Source organism: Sparus aurata, chromosome 17, assembly GCF_900880675.1.
Source record: "Sparus aurata chromosome 17, fSpaAur1.1, whole genome shotgun sequence".
Lineage (NCBI taxonomy): Eukaryota > Metazoa > Chordata > Actinopteri > Spariformes > Sparidae > Sparus > Sparus aurata.
This window is the reverse complement of record NC_044203.1, coordinates 20,777,583-20,793,537: the sequence shown is the minus strand read 5'-3', so window position 1 is coordinate 20,793,537 and position 15,955 is coordinate 20,777,583. Positions and strand designations below refer to the sequence as shown.

Below are 15,955 nucleotides of genomic sequence, written 5' to 3'. Positions count from 1 at the left end.
AAATGTCTCTGTCGTCTAGTGAAAATGAAACTGATATAATTTGAGGTCCGGAGGATGTGGAGCATATTGTCTCTCGTCTCTAAGCGTGCAGGTGTTGCTGCTCGTCGTGAGCAGCATAAGCCCTGTTCTAAATTCTGTGTTCGCGGCTCAAGCTAACTTCCCTCTTCCAGGTATGACAGAGATGTGTGTGTTTTGGAAAAGCTCCTGAAAAAAGGAAAAAAAAAGTGTGAGCCATGCACAGCGCAAAGCGAGCCAAAATCGATGAACTTTGTGTGTGTGGCTGCGCGTGGGTGTGTGTTTGTGTTTATGTGCGAGCGTGTGAAAAATGGCAGCGTGTGATTTATGTAAATGAGTGTCAGCGGCCGAGGAGGAGGCAGAATTCCCAGGCCTGATGAGTGGCTTAATGATTCATCAGCCTGGCTCAGGCAGGCATCAATAATGGATGACAGAGTGGGTCATGCAGGATTGCTCGCCCCTTGATTAAAGTGCTCCACAGCTAAACGCCTCACTTCCTCTCTCTTCGCACCCCACCTTCTGCGAGTATAAATACAGAAGTGTACCATACACACACACACATACACACATTCCCATACATGGTCACATGCAGCCCTTCTCAATCTCTTTCTGCACAGCTTTATGTCATCTCACCTCTCAAAAGCCTAATAAGCCCTCATCCCTTCCTCATCTCGTCAGTCTGTTTCTTTGGTCTTAATCCAATCATGGCGAGCAAAAGAGGGAGAGAAAGGGGTAGAGGGAGGGCAGGGGGAGATGGGGAAGATGGAGATAGAAGGCGTGGGAGAAAAGAAGAGAAAGCAACAAATGAGTGCTTTATAATTTGTCTGCACAGAAATGGAACCTTTCTCTCTGGAGATAAGACAGGAACATAAATGTTCATTCTCCCCCCCACACAGAGAGAGAGAGAGAGAGAGAGAGAGAGAGAGAGAGAGAGCTGAGGGAGTCGTTTTCTCTGTCTCTCTTTTTTTAAGCTGTATGTGGGTGTTGCTGTGACAGGACAAATCTCTGTCTATTAGGAGACATAAACCTCTAAACCCTTAGCTACACGGCCATACATACTAATGCTGCCATACAGAGGGCTGGATAGAAGTTGGGAACGATAGCGAGGACACACAGAGAAAAGGAAGGAGATGTGGTGAGCAGAGAGATGGAAGGAGGCAGAGCGGGATGTTGAAAGCCGAGGGAGTCCTGGCGGGATTTCAATCCCCGGCCAGCACCGGGTCTTAACTGCTACACAATCTTTGAGTACAGCGAAACCAGCTTTAGCAAAGTTGGACTGATGTGCACCAGAGAGCAGCCGCAGTGAGTCTGTGAGTGCCTTCCTGGATGAGTGCGATGATGTCAAAGCGAACAGTTCCTTTTAGCCTTCTCATCTGTAGTATCATTAGGCATCCATGCACTCGCACTCAAACATGCAGGAGAAAAGATCACTCGCCCTTATTGGACACACTCATGCTGCCCCCTGATAGCACAAACGAACCACACTGGGGGAACATGGACACACACGTACACAACAATGCTCTCCCGCGCTTCAAAGCTTCAACAGAAACCGCAATCATACATGCCTGAAAGAGAGCAATCATTCCTCAATTCACCGACAACAGCAACCCATCGCTCCCTGCCGCCGCCCCCCCCCCCCCCCCCCCCCCCCCCCCCCAGTCTGTCACACCCCTCATTCCTCGACTGTGGGCATTCGAGACAGCGGGACTTAGATGAGCATTTAGAGCGTAGCGTGTAATCTGCGATTGTATTAATCCTGTTCTTTAAATCTGTCGCTTTGCAAACTGATTACCTTCATCTTCTCAACTTGTCTCTCACTCTAATCTGTATCATCACACTGACAGATTACAGTCTCCAGTTTGATCATTCTAAAAGATAAAGACACAATTCTCTTTGAGGCAGTCATTCAGGCCGCCTTGTCTGGACAGACAAAACGTATTGATCAACCGTTTAGTCAAGAAGATATATTTTTTTAAAAAGTGTGAAGTGGGCCATAGTTACGTCTTTTGTCCGACCAACAGTCCAAAACCCCAAATCCCTTCATTTACTGTCATAAATGACAGGAAAAGGACCAAATCCATAATGATACTAGACTAAGTTGTTTATATGCTTAAATAAAACCACATCAGTTTTCTTCCTCCAACTGAAACGCTCAGTTTTAGCGCCTGTTTCTCTAATACATTTTTATTTGCCAAACTAGTCTTCTAGAATAAATCTTGTAAATGTGTGATGCAGTGATGTCACAAAGTCACAGAATTAAAGGCGGGACTACCGACGAGCTGTTTCAGGAGCCGTGCTCCCTGCGGGATAGAGGAGCTTCTGTTGGTGCAGACTTTATGATTTATAATTTTTTGCTGGAAAAATGATTAATTGTTTATCAGATCAGTTGGCAATTCATTTTCTTTTAATCAATTAATCAACTAGTCATTGAAGCTCTGTGTGTGTGTGTGTGTGTGTGTGTGTGTGTGTGTGTGTGCATGCACCAACTGAATTACACCGCCGATCCATTTTCCATGCACGGTATTCAATTGTGTATGTAATTTAAATGTCAAGAGTGTATGGTCCATATAATTCCATCATTCTGCCAGCTGGGAGAGGAAAGCATTTAATACTGGAGATGACATTTAGCAAGAGAGAGGAGAGAAGCCTGATAGGCGCACAGATGGAAGGACACATAACTGACAAGTGCCTTTAACGCGTGAGAGAGGACAACAGATATGAGAGGAGAACTGAGAGAAAAACTCACAAAATAATATAAAAGACTGCAATAGAAAGAAATACCTGAAATGAAATGAGAGGCGGAGTGATGGGAGAGGGCGAAAAGGACAAGAGACGATCAGATCTCCCCAATCTAACCATCAAAGGCCCTTTTTTATGTCATTTTCACCCCGAGAGCAGTTGTGGAGAGAGAGGAAAACAATATGTGCAAGAAAAACAGACTACATAAAAAGCTTTTCTTACAGTGTCTGCATGTATACATATGTAGAAATTGCAAGAGCAGAGTTCGCCTCTCCATCCTTTACACCTCCTGTTCTTTGTCTTCTTGTAATTGGCTTATGATGTTCTCCTTAATGCGCACTGAGAGAAAGGGAAAGAAACCTTCGGCTTTTAGAGAAACAAATGCAAGTCCCTGAAGAGCCCGGCGAGTGAGTGGTAGGATCATAAAAATACATTAAAAGACACAGAGGAGACCACAGTTTGTAGTACGCCTGGGTATTTTAGGAATTTGCATGCAAGCTTTCACGCACTCGTGCTCACGCCTTGCGTCCCACCCCAGCACAAATTTTATCCACAAAACGTCTGGAAAGAAACTATGGGTCATGTTTGTTCAAGTGGAGGAAATGTCTTAAGATGTCCTTTTCTTTTTTCTTCTTTTTTTTTTGTCTGTAAGCTATGCTCTGCCCCGGTGAATCAGTTTAACTTGTTCTGCACAAGCCAGAGGCTGAGCTCATATTCTATGCAGGATGACACAAACGCAGTGAGATTGAGAGAAGAGGGGGGAGGGGCGCGGGAAGATTTTTAAATGTGGCACGGTGCAGGATTGTTTAATGATACGTCGCATGAGTAACTATGTGAAAACAAGGGAGCCCTGTTGAATGGGGAGGAGAGACGGAGAGAACGAAGCCGAGGGAGGGGCGGACAGATCAGCGGAGGGGCTATTTGGCCTTGCATTGTGATGGACAGGGAATTAAATTTTGATCGCTCGCTGAGTGATTGTTTGGTCGGGCCTTGTGACTAATCATAGATTTATGACTTCAGCAGGAGAGCTGTGCAATTTGTCCGTGCCACAGACTTCCTGCCGTTGCCCCAGACAAAAGCAGTACAGCTATTTCGAGGCTTTTGAACACACTTCTGACACTATTTTACACCCTCTTTTATACAAGGATGTGTCACACATTATATTTGGACTGTGGAGGGCGCCAACTTGTAGATTTTCTCTTTTTATAGCGTTTAAGGTCTAAAAATCTATCAGCTGCATAGTTGCCTGCAGACAGATTTATTCTAAGAGCACGTCTGTAACGCAGTTTACTTACTTAAAGAACAGCACGAAGGCAGAACTCACTGTGCAGCCTGCAAGTACCTCTACAGTCACATATTTTCTGTTTCCGTTCTGTTTGATAAACGCTCTATTTTCAGGACAACCCACTCTCTTGGATAAAAATGTTGGCAGGTAACGTTTTATGCACACCACTGATATATTCAATACCTGTACAGGTGAGAAGGGTGCCGAGCCATTTAACGCAGTTTAAGACCGTGTTACAGCATTTATAAGTGTGAGACCACTAGATATTTTAAGCAGACCTCAGGACAGTTTAGAGGCTTGCAGTGACAAGATGCAGATATTTTTGACGAGAGGCTGGGACATCTCCAGCCATGTTTGTGGCAACCAAAACTGGTATTTTAAGCCAAAACGTGTGTGTTTTTTGCGCCTAAACCTAACCAGACTGTAAGCACAGCATCTTCGCAGCGTAAAATAGAAAATGAAATGTAAGGTTTAAAAATATCTGTGATCTTAACAGGGAATAGACCAAGTTTCTGCGGATTTTTAGATCTAAGACTTCTAGTAGTGAACAGCATTTGTGACTTAAGTGAAGTTTGTGTTGACTGTAATTGCACTCTTACCCTTTGTGCCTATATTGTAATTTCTGTGCATTTCATTTGATTTTGATGTAATCTCCTTGAAAATGAAGGAGCAGTTCTCTGATTTTAAATTTGTATTTTTTCACCATGAATGTTTCACATTCTGGAACAATTGTATAAAGTCTCCTGTGGCTCTAGGGAGAAAAATAAATAATGAAATAAAAATCATTTCAAAATATTGATGTCACCAGGGTTATCCTGGATTCCACTTGAGACTTAAAGCTGCTGTAAGTGTTATAATCATTTAGCCAACGTCCTGGTCTTTTGCGGTTAGAAATCTCCTCCAGTCCTTTCGGGTTCCTGCTCTTTCCGCGTTAACGAGCAGACGGGACCGCCTCTTTATGGAGTTCTCTGTCCTGATTGGATAAAGTGGGCAGGGATACCAGGAGACTTCTGTTCTCTTCCACTGCATGAGCAGGAGGAGGAGAGGCATGGTTACTGACCAGACACTCTGTAACAGTGATGACTGTTGGGATATAGAGCCATTAAACACATATTTTAATACGAAAATAACGCTTGCAGCAGCTTTAAAGTTCACAACAGAAAGTTGGGGTTAGGCATTAAGATGTGAGCATTTATCAGGGAGGAAAGCTATTGAGTTGCATTAAGGGGAATGTATGATGCATAGACTAAAGTTCAAGATATCTCAGTCTCTGCTTTACCAATTATGAGTATTCCTTTTTTTTCTGTTTCTTGCTAGTGCCTCAGTTTTATGCAATACTAAATCACTGGAGTACCCATTTAAAGCTGGGAGTTGGCACTATAACTCATTGTCATTGCCCCATTTGAAATGCCATGTGCCTCCCACAGCGTTGAGATTTAAAGTGGAGAAACAGATTGAAGATTAAAAAGTAAACGAAACGTCCGTAAGAATGAAAATGGACGCAGACTCTCCGGTTTCAGGGATCACATCCGGGGAGGAGCACTCCACATTTCAACGAGGCAGCAAAGGGCACAGGGCAAATTAGCAAATATAATCTCCTCATCATTTATTTATTCCGTTTGTTTCTCGCCCGGTGCCCAACTTGAAAGGTCAGAGGGAGATGGAACATTTTGGTAATATTTTTTCAGCAAGACACAAAGAAAAGGAAGGGAATTAGACAAGCACGGGTGATTCATGGTGTAGAGGCTGCTGCTTAAGATAGCACAGCGATTACACAGAGACGCGATGAGTCAAACCTGACACTGGATCTGTGGAATACACTTTGTACTTTTCCATGTTTGTGGTAATCTTGTATACCGTTTTTTTTTTTTCAGCCTGTCTGGTGTTCTCGTTCACAGAGCTGGCTGCTGGCAGTGTGTGAGATGACGTAGCTCGCTGGTACTAACACATCTGTCCTCTTGGCTGTTAGAAAACCCTGATGACTGTATCTATGGTCACCACATCTGCGGTTTTGGCTACGGCTGCATCCTCTACTTGTTTTGGCCATACTTCTAATGATCCGGAGCAAACAAAGACACACATACACTATCAGATGTTGACACGTAGACAAGAGCGCTGGCCGGGACGTACACGCCCGCTGCATGCACACACATCAAATGGATAAATGGGTTGGTACTGGCCATGGAGGCATATTAAAGGCAGTCAAGGAAAATGCATTAAGGCTCCAAATATCAGCTCATTAACACTCGGCTATCCTGTTTGGTAGTGTGTGTTCACTCACGCCTGTGTGTGTGTGTGTGTGTGTGTGTGTGTGCTCACGCGCGTGCATAAGCGTGTCTGCCACTGAGATCTACAGGTCATTACAGTAACAAGCAACTTAGCCCTCAGGTCAGCTGTCATTAGCTACAGAAGACTGGCCAGAAATCACATCGCACTGCCAGCACTCACACCGCCAGACTCTCTCCACTTGTGCATGTGTGTCTGACGGAGAGAATCACAGGAACACTTTAGAGACAGGCTGAGAGGAAAACAGAGCGGCAGATACATGTAAATAGACTGACTGAGAGCGTGAGGCAAACAGATTTGCTGGATTTTTTTTTTCTTTTTTTGCCACAAATGAAATTGTTTCTGTTCATTACAGTGGCCAAGTTTGGGGTGATAATTATAGCTGAAGATAATTAAAGACTTAATTGGGCTTGATAAATAGTTATGAATTGTTTATTGAATTGTTCTCACAAGGCACAGTAGCAATTAGTAGTCTGAATTCATAAACACCCCCTTCTCAGAGTTTGTCCCTGTGTCACTCTTCTTCTCTCCTCTCTCCTCTTCTCCTTTCTTCTCATCTCAGAGATAAATAGATACCACAATTTCAAGTGAAATGAAATTTTTCGAAAGGCAGGTAGCCTTGATATTTCTGAGAGATCTTGTCTTGTACGTAGCAAATGTTGTTTTGTGAAAGACAACACTATGAAATCCCTGAAGGTGTATTCAGTAGTTTGCACAATAGAGGATGCACTTATTATGTTTGCTCCTTTTTCATGTTCGTTCCCATCCAGTTGAAACTAAATATGAAATAGTAGATGTGAATGCTAAAGACACCCTGATTGTTGTTTGAAATCACACATTTGGCCAGTAGCTGATGCTGATACCAGTGGATTTTGTTGCTGCTTTTTTTGGTGTTGTTGTTTTTTATTCCCCCCTTTATGCCAGGGAAACAAAGAAATTTTCATTTGAAAAACAAAATTGATTTAAAGTTATTCAGCCCTCTTTGAAATGCAATCATTCAAATCAATTAAACAAACCTTAAAATGTGCACTATGTAGTTTTGGGGAATACCTTTTAATCAGATGAGAAAAATCTCTATTGATTAATTTTTTAGACTTAAACAAACTAAATAAACAAGCGCTCATTTTAATAAAACAAACTGACCTCAAAGGACAACATGATTTCCTGCTGTTTCTTTGGTTTATACGTGGCGGACCCTGCCACCTTTCTAGCTTCAAACAGAGTTCTCAGTCTTATTTTCCACTGAGGACATCTTGTTTATTCAGTTCTGTTTTCATTCATTTCATTCAGTTTTTTATTATGACCTAATTACTATTGTAAATATTAAAATTCAGTTTTTAGGGTTAGAGAATTTTTTCTCCAAAACTACTTAGAACCTCTTTAATATAACCTTCCTTTCTGAAAAATAACTCCTTCAAAGCCCTCACAATACAACTAGCTACTCAGTGATTGGAATATTTCAGAACTTATAAAGCCTTACGAACTGATGGCTGGGATGTCACGAGCCAGTAGCTCATGAATGTACCAACACAAAATTGATGTGACACATCAGCCACTGCCATCGGTGAATGTCATCTTATTTGCCGATAGTCTGATAGCCGTCAACAAGACGAAGATCGGCCGCGACCCATGTTTGGCCCGGGAAGTAAATGCAGGCAATACTATATAATGAGGCAATAATATATCAAATGACATGCATTGCAGACGAGTGCAACATAAGTGACAGTGGAGTGACACTCACCGGTTCTCCCTCGATCATAAAAAAATCAATTTGTGTGCGTAGCAATAGGTTTCATGGCAGCATGAGTCAATTACCGTAGCACAGCTGGAATTAAGCAGAAATGAATGTTAAAACGCTTAGAGAAACAGTAATATTACAGATATTATAAAGGGCTCATAAGGAGACGTAGTACTAATATTGGCATGTACCCTTGTAAAGTCTGTATCAGCTCTTCAGCGACTGCAACAATGGTTTCCTCAAAGTAAGCCACGTCCATGAAGTTTTTGACTTTTCCTACCCCCTGCAGTAAAGTTCTCTTCGGCAGACGTTGATATATTTGAACAGAGAGAATCTGTTACCAACAGTTATGTTGCTGCTGGCTCTCTCTCCCCTCCTTGAGGTATTATGCATGCTGAGTGTTATTTTGTCCTATTTTTTTTTTTTTTTTTTTTTTTTTTTCTGCAAGCGTGGATATGTTGTAGATTTCGTACTGAACCAAGATTGCAATCAAAACTTGTGTTGCAATCCTGTTAGCAATTATCGCATCTGATCATCTTCATCTCGGTATGTCCGAGCCAGAGCGGTTAGTAAGTCTGAGGAGGCGCAAATAATTCACACTCTTCTACAAAAAGTATTCAAGTACTCAGCACTCATGCCTATGCACATTCACTGATCTGTTAAAACACAACAGCGAGTTTATAAAAATGTCCGCACCTACTTCATAAAACACAACAACATTTGCAGCACTTTTATCTAGAAACCTCATACTTTGTTGGGGTTATTGTATTATTACAAACCAGCCATCTTCTCCCACAGTGACATCCCATTTGTTTGAGCCTGTGGGTTTTATGATCTTGCATTATGTCTGATCCAAACATCCTGTTTTAACAGAAATGAATCAAATTAAGGAAGCAGAATTCTCTCGCTGTGTCACAGTGACTGTACTGTCCTCCCTCACGCTCTCTATTGAGTCCAGCCATCCATGAAAATGCTGCTCAGTATTTAATTACAACCACGAGGAAGTGACCACTGAGACGAGTGAAACAATTTAGCTCAAGTGAACTACAGTAGGTGGCTGAACACTATTTTAATCCCTTTTGTTAAATCATAACTAATTATGTGAAAATTAAACACCACTGAGCATATTACTGTCTCTATACATCAAGTCTGCATAGCCTGCAAGCCTATTTTCTTCTCTTTTATTTAAGAAATAAACAATATATATGATTGTGTATTGGTGCATTATATATTACAGTATTTTCCCATTAGTTTTGCCAACATTGAAATATATTTACTGTAAAATCATGTGTATAATTTAGGGTAATTCAATGTATACAACTGTGACATACAATTTTTTTTTCGATTTTTCACTATTGCTATTTTACAGTTTTTTTTGTTGTGATATCTACAAATCTTTTTACAGTGTACCAGCAGGAGGCAATAGCTTGATAGCCGCCTGCAGTTTCAGCAAGAAAAATAAACTCAGAAAAAAGTCGAGCCATGAATGCATACTCCTCCTTCAACCGAAGGAAAATACAATCAAACAATTTCCGAATTCATGTTTCTTTCTTTTACCAAACTACCAGCTCAATTGCCTTGTTAACTCAGCTGAAAATACACTTCATTCAAACTTGACAAACAAAATGAAACTCAACAAAACAGCATTAGTCCCTTGTTCCACAATCATCTCTGATTTAATGGCAATAAATTCTCAATTTGCCAAATAAGTTGTGATAATACTCCAAATCCAATTTTCATCCACTGCTGGAGTCCAACTCTTTGTTGCATCTCTCCCGCTGCATGCCTCTCTCGTCCCTGCCTGCTGTGTTTTGTCATCCCCAAAGTCATAATCTTGGTCAAAGTAGCTGTAAATCGCCTCCATACCGTGTCCCCCGTCTTCAAACTGACCTCTGTCAGCCTCTGTCAGTCTTTAAGGCCATGATCAGTCCCAGTCCAGACAATCTCTATGACCACTGGCTCTATGGCTAACTTAGCTTAGTCTTAAATTAAATAGCTAATGGTAGCCAGGAACAGCTAAGGCTAGCAAATAATGAACAGCATTTGTTGTTACAGTTGTTGTGATGTGCTGCCCCCTATTTTTTTTTTTTTGGGGGGGGGGGGATACCTTTGTATATGTATATATACTGGTAAAAGTGTTTTGTAGATTGAATTGTATTATTTCTTGTTTGAATGAGTGAACTTTCTTTTTTCAAATACTTGGGTGTCAAACATAAAGCCAGCCTTGACAAGGCATTTTATCAAACAAGTCTCTGATTTTCTGTGCAGATCTGCAGTCTTGCAAGTCAAGATAATCAGACAAAGAATTCTGAAAGACTTTTGGTTACGCCCATTTGAAAACTTCATTAGTCTCTGTACAATGAGAATATTTTTTTTAATCCTATATACTAAAAAAGTTTGAGTAGGTACGAAGGCAATGACAGGCTAATTGCATCAGAAGGGTGCTGCCACAGTTTCAATCTGCAGAACTCTCAGCAGTTCTTCAAGGGACTCTTTCGTTCTGAGTTCTGACTTTTCTTTTATGGATGTAATGTATACCATTAGTTTCCAGAGCACACATTCTCAAACGTGTGTTAAACATTTTAAGCGTGAACTGTTCATTTCCACAGTAGGCTTCAAACACTGAATTACATGCGCACGTGTCTGAACCACTCGTTACGGTTCACAACGACTCTTATTTGTGGCATAATTTCAGCTATAAAGAGGGATAACATGGCACCTCTCCTACAAATTGAGGATAAACGGAACGAGAAAAAAAGTATGTGGAAACAAATTTGCAGTCTTGCACACACACTTATAGACATAATCATGCAAACAATTGCCGTCCATTCAGGTCTGCACATATCAATTCTGCTTTCTCTACAAACAGATTTATGCTAGTGAGGTAAATTGAGGTCTAGATTAATTTAGCAGTGGTATATCAGGTTGACAGACGGTGTGTGACTGTGCATGCATAATGTGTGGATGTTATTCTACAAGTGTGTGTGTGTATGCATGCTGTGTTGGTGCATAAGGGCAGGAATATGAGGTGTACACGTTTAGGGCAAATTGAAGCTCTCATGTTTGATTTAAGTATTCTGTAGTAGGAAAACGGGGAATAGCATGTCAGGATGCCGCTGACATAAACAAATGGCTCCTCACTTTATGTACACATGCATACATTTCTGCTTTCATTTATTCACACCTCCTGTACACACGCCCCTCTTTCCATATATATTTTTCCATGTTCAATATAATTACCCTGACAGAACGCAGAGAGGTGAAAAGAAAGGGTTAGATGGCACAAAGGTGCACATACACAAGAATAAAACAAATGCACACATATACGAGGAGTATATGAAGGCATGCACTTACACGGCTCCTATGTAATCTTGCATAAGCCCAAAGGTTGACAAATTCACAGCATACGTTATCTCAATCTCATCACCCTTGCAGCACTCAAAGGAAGGCCGCTCTGGGTGATTGGATCATTTCCTGTTCGTGGCTTAAGCCTGCAAGGAGGATCAATACGGCACACACACACACACACACACACACACACACACAGGGAACAACACATGATCAATGTATAATAGTTACCTTTCTGTTGATTCCAGTCTAGGAGAGTTGTGTCAGCCTGGTCATTCCTTCCTCTCAACCCATTCTGACTGCAAACCAAATTGAACCGGCTAGAGGAAGGACAGTTTTTCCCTGTATGTGTGTCTAAATAGTCTGTGTGCGTGTGTGTGTGTGTGTGTGTGTGGTAAACAGTTGCCTGGATATAGCATTTACCAGTGGCATGTAAGACAGGGATTGTTAGACTCTGTGGTAATATTAATGCAAAGTTTTTTTCCACGTGTCTCTATGTGTGTGTGTGTCTCCGAGGGCAGGCAGGGGTCGTTTCTCCTCTCGCGTGCATTCCGATCCTCCGTCTCTTTTCCTCTCACCTCTGTTCCTGTGCGCAGGCATATTACTGAAGCAAATTGGGGCCAATAGACTCTGTCACCGCATGACCCAGGGCTCACCAAACAGAAAAAAGAGCACGAGAGACAGAAGAGAAAAGGCAAATAAAGTGGATAAAAGGGGAGATAAAGGAAAGGAGGAAAAGAGGGAGTCGGAAAGAAAGCACGAGAACTTGCAAAAAAGAAGGGAAGAAAGAGCGAGGAGATGAACGGAGTGAAGTAAAGAAGTGGAGAAAGAGAGAAAGAAGTGACAACCTCAAATTAAATTCCCATCATGTCAGTGTAGAACAGAATTCAATAGTGTTTATTGGCAGCCCCCAGCCTGAGGGAAATTACATTCTGAAGCAGAGTATGGCATGAATGCACACACACACACCCCCCTCGAACACGCACGCATGCACCCACATACACAAGCAACCACACACATCTATTGTACACACCACTGTGCATGTCCTCGGACCAAAAAAAAAGGCCTCAGGATGATGTGAGCATGCAGACAAGCGATTTATCCCCTGAGGTCCATGTGCCATTTGCGCAGGGCTATTTACGCACCTTTATATATGTGTGTGTGCGTGTGTTTGTATTTGGTTGAGCCCTCCCATCTTCACATGCACCATCCTGCCAGTGTACAAAAGTCTAAGTTGTGCCTTTTAGAGTCACAGTTTTTCTGCCTGTCGGCCACAATTGCCACTTTCTCCGCAGTCAAACTCTGACTATTTGCCATTACAGTACATACGCAGGTTTTTATTATAGTGGCTGTATTAAATGTGTCCCCAGGCTCAAGTTGCCATGAGCACCAAGCTTCAGTGCCTTTGTCCAACCTCCAGCAGCAGCAGCAGCAGCAAAAGGCAGCACACTTTAATGGGAAGCCGTTTAACAGTTTTATGCAGAGCACATGTAGAGGCTATTACTGCTGATGTGTCTGGGATGCAGATTTGCTCTAAATGGCTAACAATCTGCCATTCTTTCAACCCCCCACCCCCGACTCCCCTTGCTCTCTATCTCTGCCCCTCCAACCCTTTTATGTCTCTGTCTGTTTATGCCTCCATCCTGACTCTCTCTCATTTCCACCCCCCCTACCGCCCCAATCCCTCCAATGCTCTCACTCGTTTTCTCTGTCTCTCTCTTTTCTCCAGGAGCGTGCAGAGAGGGCTTTGGGCTGCTCAGTGGAGGATCTGAAGGCTCTTTTCTACTGTGAGCTGTGTCACAAGCAGTACCTCAGACACCAGGAGTTTGACAACCACATCAACTCCTACGACCATGCGCATAAACAGGTACACGGGATGCACCCGCAGTACATCCGCACACACACACACACACACACACACACACACACACACACACACACACTTGCTACTTAACAGCACACAAACGAGCACACACATTTTATTTTCTATGATCTCTTGGCATTTGGGTGTGTTAGCGCTATGCGTGTTGATGGAACACTACTTTACATTTCCATGTCAATCTGCCCATCGGGTACAGTTTCCCAGCAGGTAATAGTAGGAGTGTGACAACCGCATCAACTCTTACAAGCACACACACAGTGGTGGGATACCTCAACTCAAGGCGGATATACACACACACATAAAGGGATCAGTACACACACATAACACAGCTTTTTTACTTTAGATTTCCATTTTAAGAGGCTGATATCTTAAAGAAGATAAGATAAGAGCAAGTTTTTTGATCCCACGCAGGAAAATTTAAGCCACAGCAACTGGAAAGAAGTACAGAAATTGTATGAAAATTATGCTTAACTATAAACAATATGAGCATGAAATACAAACTATATAGACTATATTTATTTTGGGGGTTCTACGGACAGTTGCTGCATGTTTAAACAACATGCACAGTCAAACTCATTTTATTTTGTTTTTTTCTGACCTGATGTTAAATATGTACAGAAGTAGTCAAGAGATTAGCCACCAGATTTACACATTTCATAAAAATGTACGTAAATTACCATAAAGCACTGCTTTTACATCAATTTTAAAGATATATTACATGTGGCAGATTAATTTATTTTACTTACATCTGGGGTCAGTTAGTCCGTTCTCAGTTTTCAGAGCCATTATGCTGCATTCACACAGAAAGCAAGCAAGTTTTGCCTCGGGCAAGTGTTTATTTACCCCAAACAGCCAGAACACCTCTGGCTTCTGACTTGCCAAAGACTCTAGTTCACTCTCTTCTTTTTCCTCTCTGCTCTTTATACAATCATGCTATTACATTTCTCCTCAAGTCAGTAGTCAACATGACAGCATAACATAAGTATACATATGTATACCCCAGCAGTGGAGGTCAACACCTCAGGAGGTTGAGAGGCAAATTTGTGCAGACTAGTATTATCAGGGGAACTCATATGTATTTTACTCATATTTTCTGACATCATCTCCTGGATATGCCATCAACTTCTGCTAAGTTGGAATGGTATTCACACAGTTGAACTTATAGGATCAGTAATATGTGAGGGAAACATTGCCAACACAAGCAATGACTCATTTATTCAAGAAAGACAACAAGCTACACCCTAATTTTCATCCAAACAACCTGGACAAATTGCAGTGTTCTTTGTCAGGACAGTGCCGGAAAGAGTCTACAATGTGCAAAACCTAAAGCAAAAAAAAAACAAAAAAAAACACATGACTTGAAGTGGAATGAATTTGGAGTCACTTTTCCATGTTGCATTTTGTAGATGGTCCCTGCACACTCACCTTACAGCTCGCTGAACTTCAACATATTATGAGCTGCGATCAAATTTCATAATTGTAAAGTTGTCTGTTGTCACACAGGATTAAAAAACACATACTAGACCAGTGCAAATAGGGCTTGTGTATATAAGCACGCCTCACAAAAAAAAAAGAAACACTTAATATTCACTGTGAACACACCATTATGAACAAACTGTTAACCGAAATCAACATAGACTTATTTGGTGTTTGGGAGGGGTATTGTAGAGTAATAAAGATAAGGCACACATGAGCGTTTGCAGCGTTTTTCTGCATGTTTCGACATTGGGGTAAAAGGTCATCTTCAATTGTCTACTAAAATCAAAGTAATTCTCATATAATAAGGAAAAATATCAAGGTAGTTAAGCAATGTTCAGTGTGTTTTTTGGGCTGTTAAAGAGGTCCCAGGAGCTCCAGAACCTCAAACAAAACATTGTTTGAATATGCATATTGCACAGAAAATAAACTGACCCAGTAGTTGGACCAGCTGAAGAACTAGGTCATAATAAATAAACACAAAAATACGACTGACTTGAGGAAAAGATTCAGGAGGACACAGTGTTTTTTTTCCTTCACCAAAGCGACCTGGATGAAACAGGGGGAAAAGATCATATCTTTCACACTTAACTTAAGATGTAGTTCATCTGCAAGTCTCCCGTCTCTGATGTCAGGAGATTCTTTGTTTTTCTCTCTCTCTCTGTAGTTCAAAATTTAGAGCAGTTGATTTGTATGGATCTGGTGCATAAGGACACTGCTACAAAATTCACTTTATTCTTCAATTTGTGCTCCCTTCAAACGAAAAACAAAAATTCTAATGGAACTATTAGTCAGAGCTCAAGTATGATTCTATTATTCCGATTTGGATGAGATCAGGCCAATGGACCGTTTGGAGAAGGCCCGGCAGGTTTTTTTCTCCTGCGTTCTGCCCTCACATTCGTTTTCGTACTCTGGACTAACAAGCTGAAGGTTCTGCTGATAGCAACATTCTCCTACAGCCACGAGTTGTCATGCCAAGGCATACACTCACACACAAAGACACACACACGTGCACTTACCCGGGTACACATTCGTCCTCAAATGCAGGCAATCTCTGAACCAAGCCAAGCCGCTTCCCCACTTTTCAACGCCCACACTGTGCAACATGAAATAAACATTAAATGAGACTGTTCCACCACTGTCATTGTTCTTTGAAAATGAATCGAGGCAACTGCAGGCCAATGTT

General features: G+C 41.7%; 1 protein-coding gene across 2 annotated transcripts in view; it reads left to right on the top strand.

Annotated features, from left to right (window-relative positions):
• Positions 1 to 15,955, top strand: part of znf804b (zinc finger protein 804B) — a 37,920-nt gene that overhangs the window by 11,567 nt on the left and 10,398 nt on the right. For both annotated transcript variants that reach the window (XM_030395021.1, XM_030395022.1), the window contains exon 3: positions 13,141 to 13,278. In XM_030395021.1, coding sequence (XP_030250881.1) covers positions 13,141 to 13,278 — 138 coding nt within the window. The remainder of the gene's footprint in view (positions 1 to 13,140; positions 13,279 to 15,955) is intronic.